A 22,308-nucleotide genomic window follows, 5' to 3' on the forward strand; every position below is an offset into this window, starting at 1 on the left:
ACATCCTCAATCACACAAAAACAGGAACCCACAGACATCACCAACATGCACCATCAAGACGAGCTGCTTCTCTCTGACTATCATCATTCCTTCTTTTGCTATTTCAAAATGAGCAGCAATAATCCATGCATACTCTTTACCAACGCAGGTGTAAGGTTGTCTGAAATTATTACAGACCAATCTTAATCTGAATGCAAATCCATCCAAGGAGACAGTTCTATAGTGAGTCATTTAGCAGCTTACAGAGACAACCGTTGTGAGGAGGATCATTTTAATGTAATGTGGGGTGGGGGGAAACTGGCCCTGAGTCTGCTTGCTGAAACTGTGGTGGGGAGGGACTGGCCCTAACCTGGCTCACAGACACAGCAAGACAGTGTGTGGCAGCACTGTCTCTGCATCATGCATAAATAATAAAGCTGGTGACTGGGCAGGACTAAATAATCTAGCCCTTGACCGCAACTGACCCCTGTCTACCAGGCAAATGCTCTGTATGTTCTATGCACAGATAGTTTCTATATCAACTATCAACTGCATATAGTAATTTTGAAGATATAGTATACTCCATGTAGGTGTATTTTGCCTAGATTACAAGTGGAGTGCAAAAATATTAATACAAGTTAAATCAATAGCTCTCTTATTCTTGCGCCCATATTACAATTTGAAAGTAAAAAGTTATTGCTCGAGTGAAAGTCTTAAGCTAGCTAACATCTGGAGTTCGGATATTGGGATCCTCTTCTCATATACTTCTATGGGGTGTGCTAAAAACCTGTTCTGACTTTCCCTCTAGCACAAACCCAAAGGTGTGCAAAGGCAAAGGTAGGTTATTCTATTGTTTCAAAAGATAGATAATCCCTTTATTCCCCACTTTGCATAACCAACACTGTTATATTAATATGATTACCTGTATCTAAACCACTGCAGACTGCCCCTTATCTCAGTGCTTTTTAACAATCTTGCTTTTATCTAAGCAGTGCTGGTTCTTGTATAACAATTATCATTCTACACAGTAGTGAGCACAATGTTATCTATGTGGTACACTTAAACTAGCATGGTCTGGCTGTTAATAAGCTAATAAACATCACGGGATGACCTGCAGAAGCTTAGAAACAGTCAGTCTTAGAGGTGGTAAAGTACAATAATATAGCAATGTTCGTTTTGCAAAGCTGGGGAATGAGTAGTAAAAAGTGCTATCTATCTTTTTAAACAATAAAAAACATGTAGACTGTCCCTTTAAATACAGTTCAGTTAGCTAGTACATCAGACAAGGAAGCTAGCCCTCATGCTGACTTGTATGCTTAAAAAAAAGTAGTAGATTTTTTTTTCCCACTGCATCATGTGATAGCCATCAGCCAATCACAAATGCATATACGCTTATTCTGTGAATTCTTGCACATGCTCAGTAGAAGCTGGTGACTCAAAAAGTGTAAATATAAAAAGACTGTTCACAATTTTTTAATGAAAGTAAATTGGAAAGTTGTTTAAAATTGCTGCTCTATCTAAATCATGAAAGTTTAATTTTGAATTGAGTGTCCCTTTAAATAACTAACTGTAATATCTGCTTAAAATGTTTGGTTTGAGCTTCTAGTCCCAGTAAAACTATTTCAGGTTTTTTAGTGTACAGCAATGACCAACAATACCTTGGTGCACAACCCTGATAGAAACTAAAAAATACAATATTCACACTCAATGGGTGAAATAATTTAAATATCACATTAAATATCCTAAAAAATACAAAATATGCTCAGATTATTCTTACGCATTTTATGTAAGGATATTAAAATATCACTTTTTTATTGAGAAATCATAAAAATACAAAGGATGTTCAGATTATCCCTACACATTTTGCATAGGAATATTAAAAGATTGCTTTAATAAAAAATAAAAAAATACAATTACAAAAGATGCTCTGAATATTCTAACGCATTTCGTAATGAGTGCCGTTCAGTTTTTTTCCCCTTCCTTTTAGCCTTTCATTCTTTCAGTGACAATAACCTTTAATCAGCTTCTTCTTATCTGCTAAATCTGAGCCAATATACTAATATGTTTTGAGTGCACTTCCTAAGACATCTGTTATATGATTATTATGATGATAAAAGAAAAATCCTAAAATTGTTATTACAATTTTATTATAATTAGTGGTGTCTTTAAACTTGTCAAACTTTTTTTATATATATATATATATATATATATATATATATATTATAATTTGATAACATCTGCTATATTCATAAAAATGTTAAATTCATATAAATCTTTTTAGATTTAGTTACTATATTCTTGTCATATACTGAACAACTGGGACTTTGTAAATATCCACCTTGTATCAGACTATTATGAATACAGTTTGACAGAGAAAAAAAAATGTTAAAGGAACACAAAAAAGGCAATCTTTTTCTGGACTGTTATGATAACCTGCAATAAAAAAATAATATATTGTATCTTTTTACAGCATATATGACAAATCAATTAGTCCCTCAATAGGTTGTTAATGAAAGTACAATGATTTCTCCTTCTGACGCAAGACACAATATAATTCTGTTCATTTTCAGTTATTTCTTTTTTCTCATGTCCAAGATTATTATTCTGTATTGAAGCAGTTAAACATTTTGTACAGATGTGAACTAGCAAAAACATTCTCAAGGTCGTTATAAAATATAGCTTATAGGGCACATTATACGAACACTTTCAATCTCGTCTCCTCTATCTCTCTTAGAGAACTCAGGGTCAGTATAATAACAGCGAGTATTTTCTTTCAAACATTACATGAAAATAGATTAATAATGAAGGGAACTTGTTTCTAGTCTATAAACTAGAGAAAAACTCACCACTTCTCTGTTGTGTGACACTGAATATTTAAGGATTTTTTTTTTTATTAGAAAGTTTAACAAATTCTTAAACCCCCCCCAAAAAAAAAACAATGATGGAAAGAAACTAGTTTTACTTATGATAGTCCAACCAGTTTCAGCAAAATCTGGTTTACAGCCAACACCTTTTGTGCTTTTTTTAAAGTCAAATAAGAATGACGTAAATTTACAAAGCATAAGATTCAGTTAGGAAGAGGGAGACTGACTTTTTTTATTGGTGTGATCTGTTCCCACTTGTTCCCTCCTACTCTTGGAGTTATCTGAATACCTGTGTAGTGATGAGCTGTAATATGATTTCTGCTCAAACTCACGTCAGGTTGCACTCTGTTTTCAGGTGGTTTCTCAACTGCTAATTCTTCAACCTAGATGTACCGACGGCGGTCAGCCATGCCACGTTTTCACTGTGAATAGTTATGACTATGCCTCTTCACAGCAAAGCTCCAAGAGTTGCACTGTTGCATCAGATTCAAACTACAGAATTGGAGAACAGAAATAGAACACCAGTGAAGATCCCCCTGGAAAGACCACTTGGAGAAATGTATGTGGAGAATAACAGAACAGGTATATTTAACTACCCAGAGGGTGCCACTTATGACTTTGCAGCTGCTGCACCAGTTTATAGCTCTGCCAGCCTTAGCTATGCAGCTAGCTCTGAATCATTTGGATCCGGCAGCCTCTCTGGACTTCATTCTCTAAACAATGTGCCCCCAAGTCCTGTTGTTTTCCTGCAAACTGCACCACAGATTTCTCCATTCATCCATCACCACAGTCAACAGGTTCCCTATTACTTAGAAAGTGAGCAGGGTAACTTTGGAGTACGAGAATCTGCACCCCCTACATTTTACAGGTAAATATTACAGTATCTAATGAATTTGATCCACTAGATTCTATATTTTTTTTGTTGTCTTTTAAAGCTGCATATTACTTTGAACCCTTGTTATAGTCAATCTTTAATCTTCAAATATTTTTGAGCTTTATTTTAATGTTTTCAGACTAGGGAGAATCAAGTGTTGCATAATATACTCACATATAAAAAAAAAAGTATTGCATATCCTGTACTGTTTTTGCAAGCTTTGTGAATTATTTATTAAGATCTCAGTCTACGGGAAGCTTTATTCAAATAATATTCAGACCTAATTCTATGATTTCTCTGTAGCTTGTGTTTTTTTACTAAAGAAGAAAAAGAATTCTAAATGTTTTAGTTAAAATACTTACAGAAAAATTGCTTCTTATAATGTATGTTTAGATAGATACTGTAGATAGATGATAGATAGATAGAAATATAGATAGAAGGATAGATAGATAGATAGATAGAAATATAGATAGAAGGATAGATAGATAGATAGATAGATAGATAGATACTGTAGATAGATAGATACTGTAGATAGATAGATAGATAGATAGATAGATAGATAGATAGATAGATAGATAAATGACTTTATGTTGTGAATTTATAGGAAATTTGCATAGGATGAGTAAGAAATTAGGCTTTTGCATGCCTGTATCATTCAGTGAACTAGTAACTTTAACTTTCCCCCCCTAACTGGCAAAAAAGTGTTCAGCCCTATATATAGACAGGCAGATAGATAGAAAGATAGATAGATAGATAGAAAGACATACAGACGGATAGACAGATAGATAGGCAGATATATTTATAATATATAGGTAGATGAATGATTGATAGATAGATTATAGATGATAGATAGATAGATAGATAGATAGATAGATAGATAGATAGATAGATAGAAAGACAGACGATAGATGGACAGACAGATAGATGATAATATATAGATAGGTATATAGAGAGAGATAGATAGATAGATAGATAGATAGATAGATAGATAGATAGATAGAGAGATAGATAGATAGATAGATAGATAGATAGATAGATAGATAGATAGATAGATAATATATAGATGAATAATAAATATATAGATAGATATTTATGTTGTGAATTTATAGGAAATTTGCATAGAGTAAGAAATTAGGCTTTTGCATGTCTGTATCATTCAGTGAACTAGTAACTTTTCTTTCTTAACTAGATAGATAGACATACAGACAGATAGACAGATAGATGTACAATATATAGTTAGATGATGTATTGCTAACTTTTTCTTTCTTAACTAGTAACTTTCCCCCCTAACTGGCACAGAAATGTTCAGCCCTGTATATAGACAGGCAGACAGGCATATAGATTAATAGACAGATAGACAGACAGACGGACACTCATGTCTTTTAACTTAAGTATCTGTATAACTCAAGTGTCAAGAAGCTTTTAGGGTTCTTAGGATAATATACAAATTTGAAAGGGTATTTTTACTAAAGCTAGGTAATCTTAACAAATATGCTGTATTTATGTACTAAAATGTTCTGAATGACAGCCGGTCTAAGAATGGATATCCTCACTACAAAAAGACAATAATCAGAAACTAAAATCACACATTTCTATTCATCTACTCCTCTCTCACTATAAGGTTTTTATTTTGAACATCACCAAAAAAAGAAGGCAATACGCTACTTTTTATTAGTAGATTTTCAATGGATTTCGAAGCGGGCTGAAATTAATACCTTAAATTAACAACTTAGTTTGAGCAAAGTTCTGCAGATTTTCTGTTCAGTTATTTTTTCACCTTTAAATTCATCTCCCTATGGTTTATTTTACACAAAATAACAGATTTTAAAGAAATAACATGCATTAGCATTTACCAAAAATGATGTTAAACGTAAAATAGTTTTTATTTTGACCTTTTTTTATTAGATCAATGTATTGAAGAAGATATTTATTTTCAATTACGTAGTCAGGGAAAAATGGAATTTGAGTTATACACAGCACTAGGTATTTATTTGTTAACTATGTTATATATATATATATATATATATATATATATATACATTTTATATATACATTTTATATATTTATATATATATTTTATATATATATATATATATATATATAAAATATATAATTTTTTTCCTATATACTGTACTCTAGATTTTGGGTTTGCGATTTTAGATTAAAAATAATAATATATATATATGTTATTTACCAAATGTCGAGCACTACACAAATCTATCCAGAAGCATTCTGTAATAATTTAAATTTGCAATGAACATAATTAAACATGAACTAACCAGATGGCATTAGGTCACCGTGACAAAATCAGCCTTTCTTTTGATGCTCAGAAATGGTTAACCCTTTGTCGATAGAAAATGTTGAGGTGCATAAATATTGCATTATCAGCAATGGGAAGAGTTAAGTAGTAATGACAGCTCATTTGTGAATATTTGTTTTACATAGTATTTAGTTATTTATATTTTTAAACCAAAAAGAAATAAGCATGAACAATATTTCTACTAAAATATATTTACTGGAAATTTATAACTTACTTTTTTAATATTATTTCACCTATCTGAACATTCAACACTTCTTAGTTGAGTCATGAAAGAGTTAAATATGTTTTTGCAAAGTTGAGATGAGGGCACCGATTAATTCCTACAACTGCCTTACTGTTGAACAGCAGTGTTATGAAATTAATTAGTAAGTCAGTCTAATTTTAGGATGAATCAAACAGTTTACAAGATTAATGTAGACAATAAAAATTAAATATCCTTTCCAGCATTTGCTACCATTTATAACGTTAGCTATGTATAAATGTCATTTGTTGTGAACATCCAATGTTTTTATTGAAATCAAAAGCTTCGCCTGAATTTGCTTTCTAGGAAATATTATCATTATATGGAAATCTCTCAGTAATATGTATGTGTTCATGGATTTTCTTAGGTCGTTAGTGTTATCTTTTTTTAAGCTTTAGAATGATTCTAAGTAATATTTAAATATATTTTGTTCTAAAAGCACACATAGAATTAGAGGAAGTCACTTGCAAAATGTTTTATGATAATGAGCCATGTAGCAACATAAATATGAGACCAATTTTATCTTGTATGCTATAAAAACCCTCAACCATTCTCTATAAATATATAAGTTTGTATAGACATTTATCCCACATTGTAACTATATTTTTTGGATGACTTACTAACTAGCATTTTTTTTACATTTTGTGATTAGTTCTCACATTTTTTTTTTTGCTTCAGTTTCTTTATTTTTAAACTGTACATGGCATCTAAGGATCTGTATAACAAACATGTTAACATATTTTTATTTTTTTCATGAAAAAGGTTAAGAAAAAGTTAAACTAAAAAATAACAGGTAGTGCCTGACTGGGTCCTGGGACTTTACTGTTCACTTGCTGATACTGGCATCTCCCCAAAATATATATGCCATAATTAGGCTGACCATATTGCCGCTTTAAAAAGAGACACATATGTCAGGGCTGTTTTCAGGGCTGTTTAAAGAAATGTTTTGCATAAGAACCCTGACATATGTATTTTTCATATGTGGCCCTTTTTAAAGCTGCAATATGGTCAGCCTAGCCATTATCACCTTTAAAAAACATATTACTTTATATGAAACAGAGAAGATTTTTGAGAATCATGCCCCTTTAAGAGGTAAAGGGTTGTAATAGCTGAAAAATGACATGTTCTGAGACTATCGATCCTACACTACTGTGTGTTTAATCCTCACTAGTTACACATCTGATTTGAGCGACTAGCACTGCTGATTGGATCAGCCGTGGTTTTTTGATACTCCTTTGTGAGGAATAAACACTCAATATTGTAGGGTTAATAGTCTTAAAATTGCATGTTCTAATGAATTAGAGCAAGTAATTTTTAAACTATTGTGGCCTTTAAGGGTTATATTATTTTATGGATGATATCTATCAAACTGTGTAAAATGTAACTCCATTTGTTAAAACGCCTTCTTAAGACCAATATTTAACCCCTACTGTTTGTATAAGTTAGATAAATTCAAGTCTCAATAATTATGAAAGGAGTAAACGAACACAACGGAAGTCAATATTTTCTTTCATGTTTGAGATAGACCATTTTTTTTTCTCTTGTGATTTAAAAAAAAAAGAAAATGTTTAAACTTGAGCTTGCAGTAAATTTGAGGGCAAATCAATGACCATACTGCTGTATTAATGCTGACTGGTTAATGGAGCAACTTAAACCACTATTCATTCTACTGAAAGAATGACATTTGACATGGAAGAACAAGTCATACTGAAAGTCATGCCTAAGTAGGCATTTTATTTGCAGCAGGATAAAAACAAAGTAAAAAATACTTGCAAGTACAAGAGGACAGGTTTGACACAATTTGGCTTTATGCCGTCATCAGAAACCTAAATACTGTCTCACACTTGTTAACTTTTATAGGCACTCGTATATGCTGATTGGATACACGGGGTAACCACTGGAAAACACACCCTCCTACTCAATAACCCCTTGCTGTCCCTAATCAGATGTTAAATAACATTGGAATATAGATGAGACTTGGCATATCCCAGTATTACACATATATAAAAGTTAATAATTAATATTCATTATAATTATATCAACTAAAGTCTTGAACCCTTTTTAGCTTGTGAATTTAAGTAAGTATTTGCACCTATAGTTTCCTTCATTACATAGACCTCTTATTAAATCATATAAAAATTAAAATAAATATGGAAAAGAGAAAGCACTTAGGCAATAAGCCTCATTTTGGCTATTATTATATCAGGGTATGAAAGAACACAATATCTTAATCTTAGAGTTAAAGATACCCTGCTTGAATTCTTATGGACATATATTAACTACTATTTAACAGTTATTTATAATTCTATTAGCATGTCATAAAGAAACAAATCAAAAGACAGTAGTGTAAGGGAGAAAGGAAGAGGGGTTAATTTCCCTCAGAATCAAATACTGTCTATTTCCAAATATTGATAATATCTGCCTCCTAAACCCATGAGGCAATCTGGTATGTAGCACAAAGATCCAGAAAGCTTCTCTTCTGGATAAGAGGCTATCAAGATTTCCACCTCTTTCTGGAGACCTGACTTTATCTATAATCAGCCATTTAAAAATATTAATATGGCAATTATGCTGTTCTATAAAGTGTTCTGCAAGGGCATAACAGGAAATCGATGAAGAAATATAATTCAAATGCTCCCTTATTCTTAACCTTGCCTCCCTGGTGGTCATCCCCACATACTGCATCTTACATGCAATGCACTGAGCCAAATAAACCACATACTTTGCCCTAGAGTTGGTATAACTTAAGACATCATAGACCTTTTGCGTTGTACAGGACTGGAATTGCTTTGTCACCCATGTGTGACCACACACTTTACAACTCTGATTACCACATTTATAGTGACATTTACAAGTGAACCAATTTGCTTTTATTCTTATCTTTTTTTTTTAACCATACTCGGGGAAAGGTAGTTCCCCAAAGTACGGTTTCGTTTGGGAACAAAGCAACATCCCTTCTTGACAACATAATATAGGTCATTGTAACCTTTTAAAATAGGTAAAAAGTTTCTTGACAATATTTTTTATTTGGTTGTACTGACTACTGAATGTAGTAATGAAAGTTAGTTTCTCTCTATCATGAGTTTGGGTTCTTTTTCTTGATTCTGACAGTAAATTATTCCTGTCTATCTCCAAAACTTGATTAAATGCATTATCTATCAACTGCTGATTGTAGCCTCTTTGCATAAATCTATCCTTCAATCTCTTGCTTTCTTTCAAAAAGACATCATGTTACGAACAATTACGTTTAAGCTTCATATATTCACCTTTGATAATCCTGAAGCCTGTATGCTTTGGATGTGCACTTTTACCATGCAAAATGGTATTTGATTGAAGCGGCTTACGATACAGCTCACTTTCAATACTGCCTTTTTTCAAATTCCCTTTAAGTAACACATCCAAATAGGCAATTTATTTGGGATTAGCCTTATGTGTGTATTGCAGGCCCACTGCATTAATGTTCAGATAGTTTACAAATTACTCCACTTCTAAGGCTGTACAACTCCAAATAAAGACCAAATCGTCTACGTATCTGTGATAAAACTTAATACAGTTAATATATCGGTTATTATCTCCATAGACGTGAGACTGCTCCCACCAACCCATAAACAAGTTGGCATATGAGGGGACAAACTTGGCCCCCATAGCTGTCTGACATCTCTGGAGATAATATTCACCATCAAAGAGAAAATAATTGTGGTTAAGTAGGAACATGATAACCTGGATGACATAGTTTTTAAAATGATAATCAAAATTGGTATATCTATCAAGAATAAACCTAACTGCTGTCACTCCTTTATCATTTTATCATGTGGGATTGCAGAGTATAATCCCACAACGTCCACAGTGACCCAGATGTAACCTTCCTGCCAGGCTACCTTATCCAAAAGTCTCAGGAGATGTTTAGTATCTCTTATGTAACTGGGAATCCGCTTGAATATTGGTTGCAAAAAGGAGTCAATCCATGTTGACAGTTTTTCCAGAAGAGACCAATTCCTGAGACTATTGGTCTTCCTCTAATGTCCTCCAAGTACTTGTGTATCTTAGGGAGATGGTGAGAAAATGGAACCACGGGCTCCTTTACGAACAAAAAGTCAAAGATAGGTTCATCAATGAAACCCTCCTCCCTTCCATCATCCAAAATATGATACACAAGCCCCTGGCAGGCACACGTAGGGTTACTCGGCAGCTTACAGTATACCTCGGTATCCTCTAACTGTCGTATGGTTTCTTTAATATACTCACTCTTCCACATCACCACAATATTCCCTCCTTTATCTGCCTGTCTGTATACCACTTGTTCACTCTCTTTAAGTGTTTAGATTGCCTCTCTTTGTGCGAAGGTGAGATTCTGTTGACTCTATTTGGTCGGCAAGAGATTGTGTAGTCTCCTTAGATCCATTTCAACACGATGATAAAACGCCTCCAGAGCCCCTCCCAGAGCCTTGGTCAGGTAAAAAATTGATTGGGGTTTGAAACTCTCACTACCCCTTGTTAATCCAAAGTTATCTTTGTAAGTCTCCATTTCAAGTTCTAAATGAGACATAGTCTCTGGCTTCATCAAAAGCAACATCACACTGTGTTCCTAGATTTAATGGTGAAATATCATTTATTTCTTTGGAAAATAACTTTTTCAGCGTCAGTTTACGCACAAAACAATTTAGATCAATTGCAGTATCAAAAAATTTAAGCTGGTACTTGGCACAGGGGGCAGTTTGCAGAGGCTTAGATACAGTGTAATCAAAGATGTAAAAAGTGTATTTATATAACTGTGTTGGTTATGCGAAACTAAGGAATGGGTAACAAAGGGATTATCTATCTTTTTAAACAATAAAAATTCTGGTGTAGACTGTCCCTTTAACTCATACTGATATACTAGAGTTTTTTTTATCTGACAGGCACAATTCATCAATTCATCCACATGATTAAGGGGCATAGTTCCCCGAAACGTCGTGGCTGTTTGACTCTGCACTTGATTCTAATAAAGTATTGAAACTTTGGCATTCTGGAGAGCTTCTACCTTATTGCTTTCACAATTCATACTCCTGCCGTATTAGTGTAGACTGATGGGCAAGCACAGTTTATATATTATTGTCAGGTGCAACATGTACTGTTGAACAGAGGCGTAACTAGAAACCACCAGGCCCAGGTGCAAGAATCTAAGAAGAAACTTTGATAATATAAAAATAGTTTAAAATTGTATGCACTATCTGAATAGAGAAAGTAGAAAGAATGGGTTTCATGACCATTTACTTTATAGCCTTTATAATATATTATCAGACATCTCAACCTGCAAAAACTCATTTCAGGGAGGTGGCTTCACCTGCTACTGCGCCGTCACCCCCCTCCCCTCCCCACCCCCTCACAGTTATATATTGGACACCTTGAAACCCTAAATAAGATATAGACATCATTAAAGTAGCTTCTTACTAAAGGCACATTAAAAAAAGTAGTTTTATTGCACAACCACATACAACAAACCAATTTTCTAGTGATTGTACGCTTGTTGAATGCTTAAATATTTTAGAATACGAAGTTTAATTATGTAGCAACTAAGGTAGTATTTGTGTTTTTATTTTATTAGAATCAGTGGGGACTTTTTGGTTACTGATGCAGGCTTCAAGGGTTCTATAATGTCCCAGCAATAAAGGCATTCCTTAAAGAAACACTTTTCGGGATTTGAGCCACATTGGATCATGGTACTTGGAGTTTCAGGGAGATTGCATTCCATTTGCTGGCATCAGGGAGTTGCTATTACAATCAGGGAGACTCCCTTCACTTTAGGGAGAGTTGGGATGTCTGTATTATATGGATATGTGTAAGCTATGTACAGATATAAATAAATATAACATACTGTAAAGGCTATAAAGTAAAGGGACATTAACCCATTTTTACCAAATGTTATTTGGTACACAGCACAAAATAAAACTATGTGTGGAGGATCTCTCAATGATTATATTATATATGATCGATTTTTTGTTTTTGGACCATGTAGGTATCTGCAGAATAAATCAAATAGCCATAGCTCTGCATGGCACAGCCAATCAGCACCAGTGTCTCCAAGAACCATATTATGGGGTAGGAGCCAAAGACCAATTAATCACATATTTATATTTACAAATAAAAAAAATACATGTGTATGTACACATATATATATATATATATATATATATATATATATATATATATATATATATAGGCGTGGGTGGGTATATATATATATGAAATACCAGGCAATTCCTCTCTGAACAAGGAACACAGGAACCCCAGACGATCGTTTCGGCCTTCATTGGGCCTCGTCAATGAGGTGTAGAAATATTCCTCTACAGGGAGTGCAGAATTATTAGGCAAGTTGTATTTTTGAGGATTAATTTTATTATTGAACAACAACCATGTTCTCAATGAACCCAAAAAACTCATTAATATCAAAGCTGAATATTTTTGGAAGTAGTTTTTAGTTTGTTTTTAGTTTTAGCTATTTTAGGGGGATATCTGTGTGTGCAGGTGACTATTACTGTGCATAATTATTAGGCAACTTAACAAAAAACAAATATATACCCATTTCAATTATTTATTTTTACCAGTGAAACCAATATAACATCTCAACATTCACAAATATACATTTCTGACATTCAAAAACAAAACAAAAACAAATCAGTGACCAATATAGCCACCTTTCTTTGCAAGGGCACTCAAAAGCCTGCCATCCATGGATTCTGTCAGTGTTTTGATCTGTTCAGCATCAACATTGCGTGCAGCAGCAACCACAGCCTCCCAGACACTGTTCAGAGAGGTGTACTGTTTTCCCTCCTTGTAAATCTCACATTTGATGATGGACCACAGGTTCTCAATGGGGTTCAGATCAGGTGAACAAGGAGGCCATGTCATTAGATTTTCTTCTTTTATACTCTTTCTTGCCAGCCACGCTGTGGAGTACTTGGACGCGTGTGATTAGGCATTGTCCTGCATGAAAATCATGTTTTTCTTGAAGGATGCAGACTTCTTCCTGTACCACTGCTTGAAGAAGGTGTCTTCCAGAAACTGGCAGTAGGACTGGGAGTTGAGCTTGACTCCATCCTCAACCCGAAAAGGCCCCACAAGCTCATCTTTGATGATACCAGCCCAAACCAGTACTCCACCTCCACCTTGCTGGCGTCTGAGTTGGACTGGAGCTCTCTGCCCTTTACCAATCCAGCCACGGGCCCATCCATCTGGCCCATCAAGACTCACTCTCATTTCATCAGTCCATAAAACCTTAGAAAAATCAGTCTTGAGATATTTCTTGGCCCAGTCTTGACGTTTCAGCTTGTGTGTCTTGTTCAGTGGTGGTTGTCTTTCAGCCTTTCTTACCTTGGCCATGTCTCTGAGTATTGCACACCTTGTGCTTTTGGGCACTCCAGTGATGTTGCAGCTCTGAAATATGGCCAAACTGGTGGCAAGTGGCATCTTGGCAGCTGCACGCTTGACATTTCTCAGTTCATGGGCAGTTATTTTGCACCTTGGTTTTTCCACACGCTTCTTGCGACCCTGTTGACTATTTTTAATGAAACGCTTGATTGTTCGATGATCACGCTTCAGAAGCTTTGCAATTTTAAGAGTGCTGCATCCCTCTGCAAGATATCTCACTATTTTTGACTTTTCTGAGCCTGTCAAGTCCTTCTTTTGACCCATTTTGCCAAAGGAAAGGAAGTTGCCTAATAATTATGCACACCTGATATAGGGTGTTGATGTCATTAGACCACACCCCTTCTCATTACAGAGATGCACATCACCTAATATGCTTAATTGGTAGTAGGCTTTCGAGCCTATACAGCTTGGAGTAAGACAACATGCATAAAGAGGATGATGTGGTCAAAATACTCATTTGCCTAATAATTCTGCACTCCCTGTAAGTAAACACTGAGCAAGGAGTCCACGTCTGGTTTCCCCTTTTTCCCATAGCGAGACTAAATACACACAGAGAGAAGCACACTCACAGGAACGAACAACTAGCTCAATAATATTGTTAGCCTGTTCTATGGCGATTTACCACCTGGGTGCAGCTTCTTTTAGCCCAGTAATGCTTTTCACAGAGAAGAACTTTCCTGTAGTATATCAGTCTGATCCCGCCTATGACGGGCAGTCCAGCACCAAAATACCAGTCAATTCCTCTCTGAACAAGGAACACAGTAACCCCAGACGATCGTTTCAGCCTTCATTGGGCCTCGTCAGTGAGGTGTAGCCATATTCCTCTAAGCACACTGAGGCAAGGAGTCCATGTCTGGTTTCCCCTTTTTCCCATAGGGAGACTAAATACACACAGAGAGAAGCACACTCACAGGAACGAACAACTGGCTCAATAATATTGTTAGCCTGTTCTATGGCGATTTACCACCTGGGTGCAGCTTCTTTTAGCCCAGTAATGCTTTTCACAGAGAAGAACTTTCCTGTGGTATATCAGTCTGATCCCGCCTATTACGGTCAGTCCAGCACCAAAAAACCAGGCAATTCCTCTCTGAACAAGGAACACAGCAACCCCAGACGATTGTTTCGGCCTTCATTGGGCCTCATCAGTGAGGTGTAGAAATATTCCTCTAAGCAAACACTGAGCAAGGAGTCCACGTCTGGTTTCCCCTTTTTCCCATAGGGAGACTAAATACACACAGAGAGAAGCACACTCACAGGAACGAACAACTGGCTCAATAATATTGTTAGCCTGTTCTATGGCGATTTACCACCTGGGTGCAGCTTCTTTTAGCCCAGTAATGCTTTTCACAGAGAAGAACTTTCCTGTAGTATATCAGTCTGATCCCGCCTATTACGGTCAGTCCAGCACCAAAATACCAGGCAATTCCTCTCTGAACAAGGAACACAGTAACCCCAGACGGTCGTTTCAGCCTTCATTGGGCCTCGTCAGTGAGGTGTAGCCATATTCCTCTAAGCACACTGAGGCAAGGAGTCCACGTCTGGTTTCCCCTTTTTCCCATAGGGAGACTAAATACACACAGAGAGAAGCACACTCACAGGAACGAACAACTGGCTCAATAATATTGTTAGCCTGTTCTATGGCGATTTACCACCTGGGTGCAGCTTCTTTTAGCCCAGTAATGCTTTTCACAGAGAAGAACTTTCCTGTAGTATATCAGTCTGATCCCGCCTATTACGGTCAGTCCAGCACCAAAATACCAGGCAATTCCTCTCTGAACAAGGAACACAGCAACCCCAGACGATTGTTTCGGCCTTCATTGGGCCTCATCAGTGAGGTGTAGAAATATTCCTCTAAGCAAACACTGAGCAAGGAGTCCACGTCTGGTTTCCCCTTTTTCCCATAGGGAGACTAAATACACACAGAGAGAAGCACACTCACAGGAACGAACAACTGGCTCAATAATATTGTTAGCCTGTTCTATGGCAATTTACCACCTGGGTGCAGCTTCTTTTAGCCCAGTAATGCTTTTCACAGAGAAGAACTTTCCTGTAGTATATCAGTCTGATCCCGCCTATTACGGTCAGTCCAGCACCAAAATACCAGGCAATTCCTCTCTGAACAAGGAACACAGTAACCCCAGACGATCGTTTCAGCCTTCATTGGGCCTCGTCAGTGAGGTGTAGCCATATTCCTCTAAGCACACTGAGGCAAGGAGTCCACGTCTGGTTTCCCCTTTTTCCCATAGGGAGACTAAATACACACAGAGAGAAGCACACTCACAGGAACGAACAACTGGCTCAATAATATTGTTAGACTGTTCTATGGCGATTTACCACCTGGGTGCAGCTTCTTTTAGCCCAGTAATGCTTTTCACAGAGAATAACTTTCCTGTAGTATATCAATCTGATCCCGCCTATTACGGTCAGTCCAGCACCAAAATACCAGGCAATTCCTCTCTGAACAAGGAACACAGTAACCCCAGACAATCGTTTCAGCCTTCATTGGGCCTCGTCAGTGAGGTGTAGCCATATTCCTCTAAGCACACTGAGGCAAGGAGTCCACGTCTGGTTTCCCCTTTTTCCCATAGGGAGACTAAATACACACTGAGAGAAGCACACTCACAGGAACGAACAACTGGCTCAATAATATTGTTAGCCTGTTCTATGGCAATTTACCACCTGGGTGCAGCTTCTTTTAGCCCAGTAATGCTTTTCACGGAGAAGAACTTTCCTGTAGTATATCAGTCTGATCCCGCCTATTACGGTCAGTCCAGCACCAAAATACCAGGCAATTCCTCTCTGAACAAGGAACACAGTAACCCCAGACGATCGTTTCAGCCTTCATTGGGCCTCATCAATGAGGTGTAGAAATATTCCTCTAAGCAAACACTGAGCAAGGAGTCCACGTCTGGTTTCCCCTTTTTCCCATAGGGAGAATAAATACACACAGAGAGAAGCACACTCACAGGAACGAACAACTGGCTCAATAATATTGTAAGCCTGTTCTATGGCGATTTACCACCTGGGTGCAGCTTCTTTTAGCCCAGTAATGCTTTTCACAGAGAAGAACTTTCCTGTAGTATATCAGTCTGATCCCGCCTATTACGGTCAGTCCAGCACCAAAATACCAGGCAATTCCTCTCTGAACAAGGAACACAGCAACCCCAGACGATTGTTTCAGCCTTCATTGGGCCTCATCAGTGAGGTGTAGCCATATTCCTCTAAGCAAACACTGAGCAAGGAGTCCACGTCTGGTTTCCCCTTTTTCCCATAGGGAGACTAAATACACACAGAGAGAAGCACACTCACAGGAACGAACAACTGGCTCAATAATATTGTTAGCCTGTTCTATGGCGATTTACCACCTGGGTGCAGCTTCTTTTAGCCCTGTAATGCTTTTCACAGAGAAGAACTTTCCTGTAGTATATCAGTCTGATCCCGCCTATTACGGTTAGTCCAGCACCAAAATACCAGGCAATTCCTCTCTGAACAAGGAACACAGCAACCCCAGACGATTGTTTCGGCCTTCATTGGGCCTCATCAGTGAGGTGTAGAAATATTCTTCTAAGCAAACACTGAGCAAGGAGTCCACGTCTGGTTTCCCCTTTTTCCCATAGGGAGACTAAATACACACAGAGAGAGGCACACTCACAGGAACGAACAACTGGCTCAATAATATTGTTAGACTGTTCTATGGCGATTTACCACCTGGGTGCAGCTTCTTTTAGCCCAGTAATGCTTTTCACAGAGAATAACTTTCCTGTAGTATATCAATCTGATCCCGCCTATTACGGTCAGTCCAGCACCAAAATACCAGGCAATTCCTCTCTGAACAAGGAACACAGTAACCCCAGACGATCGTTTCAGCCTTCATTGGGCCTCGTCAGTGAGGTGTAGCCATATTCCTCTAAGCACACTGAGGCAAGGAGTCCACGTCTGGTTTCCCCTTTTTCCCATAGGGAGGCTAAATACACACTGAGAGAAGCACACTCACAGGAATGAACAACTGGCTCAATAATATTGTTAGCCTGTTCTATGGCAATTTACCACCTGGGTGCAGCTTCTTTTAGCCCAGTAATGCTTTTCACAGAGAAGAACTTTCCTGTAGTATATCAGTCTGATCCCGCCTATTACGGTCAGTCCAGCACCAAAATACCAGGCAATTCCTCTCTGAACAAGGAACACAGTAACCCCAGACGATCGTTTCAGCCTTCATTGGGCCTCATCAGTGAGGTGTAGAAATATTCCTCTAAGCAAACACTGAGCAAGGAGTCCACGTCTGGTTTCCCCTTTTTCCCATAGGGAGACTAAATACACACAGAGAGAAGCACACTCACAGGAACGAACAACTGGCTCAATAATATTGTTAGCCTGTTCTATGGCGATTTACCACCTGGGTGCAGCTTCTTTTAGCCCAGTAATGCTTTTCACAGAGAAGAACTTTCCTGTAGTATATCAGTCTGATCCTGCCTATTACGGTCAGTCCAGCACCAAAATACCAGGCAATTCCTCTCTGAACAAGGAACACAGCAACCCCAGACGATTGTTTCAGCCTTCATTGGGCCTCATCAGTGAGGTGTAGCCATATTCCTCTAAGCAAACACTGAGCAAGGAGTCCACGTCTGGTTTCCCCTTTTTCCCATAGGGAGACTAAATACACACAGAGAGAAGCACACTCACAGGAACGAACAACTGGCTCAATAATATTGTTAGCCTGTTCTATGGCGATTTACCACCTGGGTGCAGCTTCTTTTAGCCCTGTAATGCTTTTCACAGAGAAGAACTTTCCTGTAGTATATCAGTCTGATCCCGCCTATTACGGTCAGTCCAGCACCAAAATACCAGGCAATTCCTCTCTGAACAAGGAACACAGTAACCCCAGACGGTCGTTTCAGCCTTCATTGGGCCTCGTCAGTGAGGTGTAGCCATATTCCTCTAAGCACACTGAGGCAAGGAGTCCACATCTGGTTTCCCCTTTTTCCCATAGGGAGGCTAAATACACACTGAGAGAAGCACACTCACAGGAACGAACAACTGGCTCAATAATATTGTTAGCCTGTTCTATGGCAATTTACCACCTGGGTGCAGCTTCTTTTAGCCCAGTAATGCTTTTCACAGATAAGAACTTTCCTGTAGTATATCAGTCTGATCCCGCCTATTACGGTCAGTCCAGCACCAAAATACCAAGCAATTCCTCTCTGAACAAGGAACACAGCAACCCCAGACGATTGTTTCGGCCTTCATTGGGCCTCATCAGTGAGGTGTAGAAATATTCCTCTAAGCAAACACTGAGCAAGGAGTCCACGTCTGGTTTCCCCTTTTTCCCATGGGGAGACTAAATACACACAGAGAGAAGCACACTCACAGGAACGAACAACTGGCTCAATAATATTGTTAGCCTGTTCTATGGCGATTTACCACCTGGGTGCAGCTTCTTTTAGCCCAGTAATGCTTTTCACAGAGAAGAACTTTCCTGTAGTATATCAGTCTGATCCTGCCTATTACGGTCAGTCCAGCACCAAAATACCAGGCAATTCCTCTCTGAACAAGGAACACAGCAACCCCAGACGATTGTTTCAGCCTTCATTGGGCCTCATCAGTGAGGTGTAGCCATATTCCTCTAAGCAAACACTGAGCAAGGAGTCCACGTCTGGTTTCCCCTTTTTCCCATAGGGAGACTAAATACACACAGAGAGAAGCACACTCACAGGAACGAACAACTGGCTCAATAATATTGTTAGCCTGTTCTATGGCGATTTACCACCTGGGTGCAGCTTCTTTTAGCCCTGTAATGCTTTTCACAGAGAAGAACTTTCCTGTAGTATATCAGTCTGATCCCGCCTATTACGGTCAGTCCAGCACCAAAATACCAGGCAATTCCTCTCTGAACAAGGAACACAGTAACCCCAGACGGTCGTTTCAGCCTTCATTGGGCCTCGTCAGTGAGGTGTAGCCATATTCCTCTAAGCACACTGAGGCAAGGAGTCCACGTCTGGTTTCCCCTTTTTCCCATAGGGAGGCTAAATACACACTGAGAGAAGCACACTCACAGGAACGAACAACTGGCTCAATAATATTGTTAGCCTGTTCTATGGCAATTTACCACCTGGGTGCAGCTTCTTTTAGCCCAGTAATGCTTTTCACAGATAAGAACTTTCCTGTAGTATATCAGTCTGATCCCGCCTATTACGGTCAGTCCAGCACCAAAATACCAAGCAATTCCTCTCTGAACAAGGAACACAGCAACCCCAGACGATTGTTTCGGCCTTCATTGGGCCTCATCAGTGAGGTGTAGAAATATTCCTCTAAGCAAACACTGAGCAAGGAGTCCACGTCTGGTTTCCCCTTTTTCCCATGGGGAGACTAAATACACACAGAGAGAAGCACACTCACAGGAACGAACAACTGTCTCAATAATATTGTTAGCCTGTTCTATGGCGATTTACCACCTGGGTGCAGCTTCTTTTAGCCCAGTAATGCTTTTCACAGAGAAGAACTTTCCTGTAGTATATCAATCTGATCCCGCCTATTACGGTCAGTCCAGCACCAAAATACCAGGCAATTCCTCTCTGAACAAGGAACACAGTAACCCCAGACGATCGTTTCAGCCTTCATTGGGCCTCGTCAGTGAGGTGTAGCCATATTCCTCTAAGCACACTGAGGCAAGGAGTCCACGTCTGGTTTCCCCTTTTTCCCATAGGGAGGCTAAATACACACTGAGAGAAGCACACTCACAGGAACGAACAACTGGCTCAATAATATTGTTAGCCTGTTCTATGGCAATTTACCACCTGGGTGCAGCTTCTTTTAGCCCAGTAATGCTTTTCACAGAGAAGAACTTTCCTGTAGTATATCAGTCTGATCCCGCCTATTACGGTCAGTCCAGCACCAAAATACCAGGCAATTCCTCTCTGAACAAGGAACACAGTAACCCCAGACGATCGTTTCAGCCTTCATTGGGCCTCATCAGTGAGGTGTAGAAATATTCCTCTAAGCAAACACTGAGCAAGGAGTCCACGTCTGGTTTCCCCTTTTTCCCATAGGGAGACTAAATACACACAGAGAGAAGCACACTCACAGGAACGAACAACTGGCTCAATAATATTGTTAGCCTGTTCTATGGCGATTTACCACCTGGGTGCAGCTTCTTTTAGCCCAGTAATGCTTTTCACAGAGAAGAACTTTCCTGTAGTATATCAGTCTGATCCTGCCTATTACGGTCAGTCCAGCACCAAAATACCAGGCAATTCCTCTCTGAACAAGGAACACAGCAACCCCAGACGATTGTTTCAGCCTTCATTGGGCCTCATCAGTGAGGTGTAGCCATATTCCTCTAAGCAAACACTGAGCAAGGAGTCCACGTCTGGTTTCCCCCTTTTTCCCATAGGGAGACTAAATACACACAGAGAGAAGCACACTCACAGGAACGAACAACTGGCTCAATAATATTGTTAGCCTGTTCTATGGCGATTTACCACCTGGGTGCAGCTTCTTTTAGCCCTGTAATGCTTTTCACAGAGAAGAACTTTCCTGTAGTATATCAGTCTGATCCCGCCTATTACGGTCAGTCCAGCACCAAAATACCAGGCAATTCCTCTCTGAACAAGGAACACAGTAACCCCAGACGGTCGTTTCAGCCTTCATTGGGCCTCGTCAGTGAGGTGTAGCCATATTCCTCTAAGCACACTGAGGCAAGGAGTCCACGTCTGATTTCCCCTTTTTCCCATAGGGAGGCTAAATACACACTGAGAGAAGCACACTCACAGGAACGAACAACTGGCTCAATAATATTGTTAGCCTGTTCTATGGCAATTTACCACTTGGGTGCAGCTTCTTTTAGCCCAGTAATGCTTTTCACAGATAAGAACTTTCCTGTAGTATATCAGTCTGATCCCGCCTATTACGGTCAGTCCAGCACCAAAATACCAAGCAATTCCTCTCTGAACAAGGAACACAGCAACCCCAGACGATTGTTTCGGCCTTCATTGGGCCTCATCAGTGAGGTGTAGAAATATTCCTCTAAGCAAACACTGAGCAAGGAGTCCACGTCTGGTTTCCCCTTTTTCCCATGGGGAGACTAAATACACACAGAGAGAAGCACACTCACAGGAACGAACAACTGTCTCAATAATATTGTTAGCCTGTTCTATGGCGATTTACCACCTGGGTGCAGCTTCTTTTAGCCCAGTAATGCTTTTCACAGAGAAGAACTTTCCTGTAGTATATCAATCTGATCCCGCCTATTACGGTCAGTCCAGCACCAAAATACCAGGCAATTCCTCTCTGAACAAGGAACACAGTAACCCCAGACAATCGTTTCAGCCTTCATTGGGCCTCGTCAGTGAGGTGTAGCCATATTCCTCTAAGCACACTGAGGCAAGGAGTCCACGTCTGGTTTCCCCTTTTTCCCATAGGGAGACTAAATACACACTGAGAGAAGCACACTCACAGGAACGAACAACTGGCTCAATAATATTGTTAGCCTGTTCTATGGCAATTTACCACCTGGGTGCAGCTTCTTTTAGCCCAGTAATGCTTTTCACGGAGAAGAACTTTCCTGTAGTATATCAGTCTGATCCCGCCTATTACGGTCAGTCCAGCACCAAAATACCAGGCAATTCCT

General features: G+C 38.6%; 1 protein-coding gene across 1 annotated transcript in view; it reads left to right on the top strand.

Moving 5' to 3' along the window:
• Nucleotides 1-3,176: 3,176 nt before the first annotated feature.
• Nucleotides 3,177-22,308, top strand: part of ESR1 (estrogen receptor 1) — a 401,155-nt gene continuing 382,023 nt past the window's right edge. The window contains exon 1 of the mRNA XM_053709268.1: nucleotides 3,177-3,711. Within this exon, the coding sequence (XP_053565243.1) occupies nucleotides 3,278-3,711 (434 nt within the window). The 5' untranslated portion in view covers nucleotides 3,177-3,277. The remainder of the gene's footprint in view (nucleotides 3,712-22,308) is intronic.

This window comes from Bombina bombina, chromosome 4 (genome assembly GCF_027579735.1).
Source record: "Bombina bombina isolate aBomBom1 chromosome 4, aBomBom1.pri, whole genome shotgun sequence".
Taxonomy (NCBI): Eukaryota; Metazoa; Chordata; class Amphibia; order Anura; family Bombinatoridae; genus Bombina; species Bombina bombina.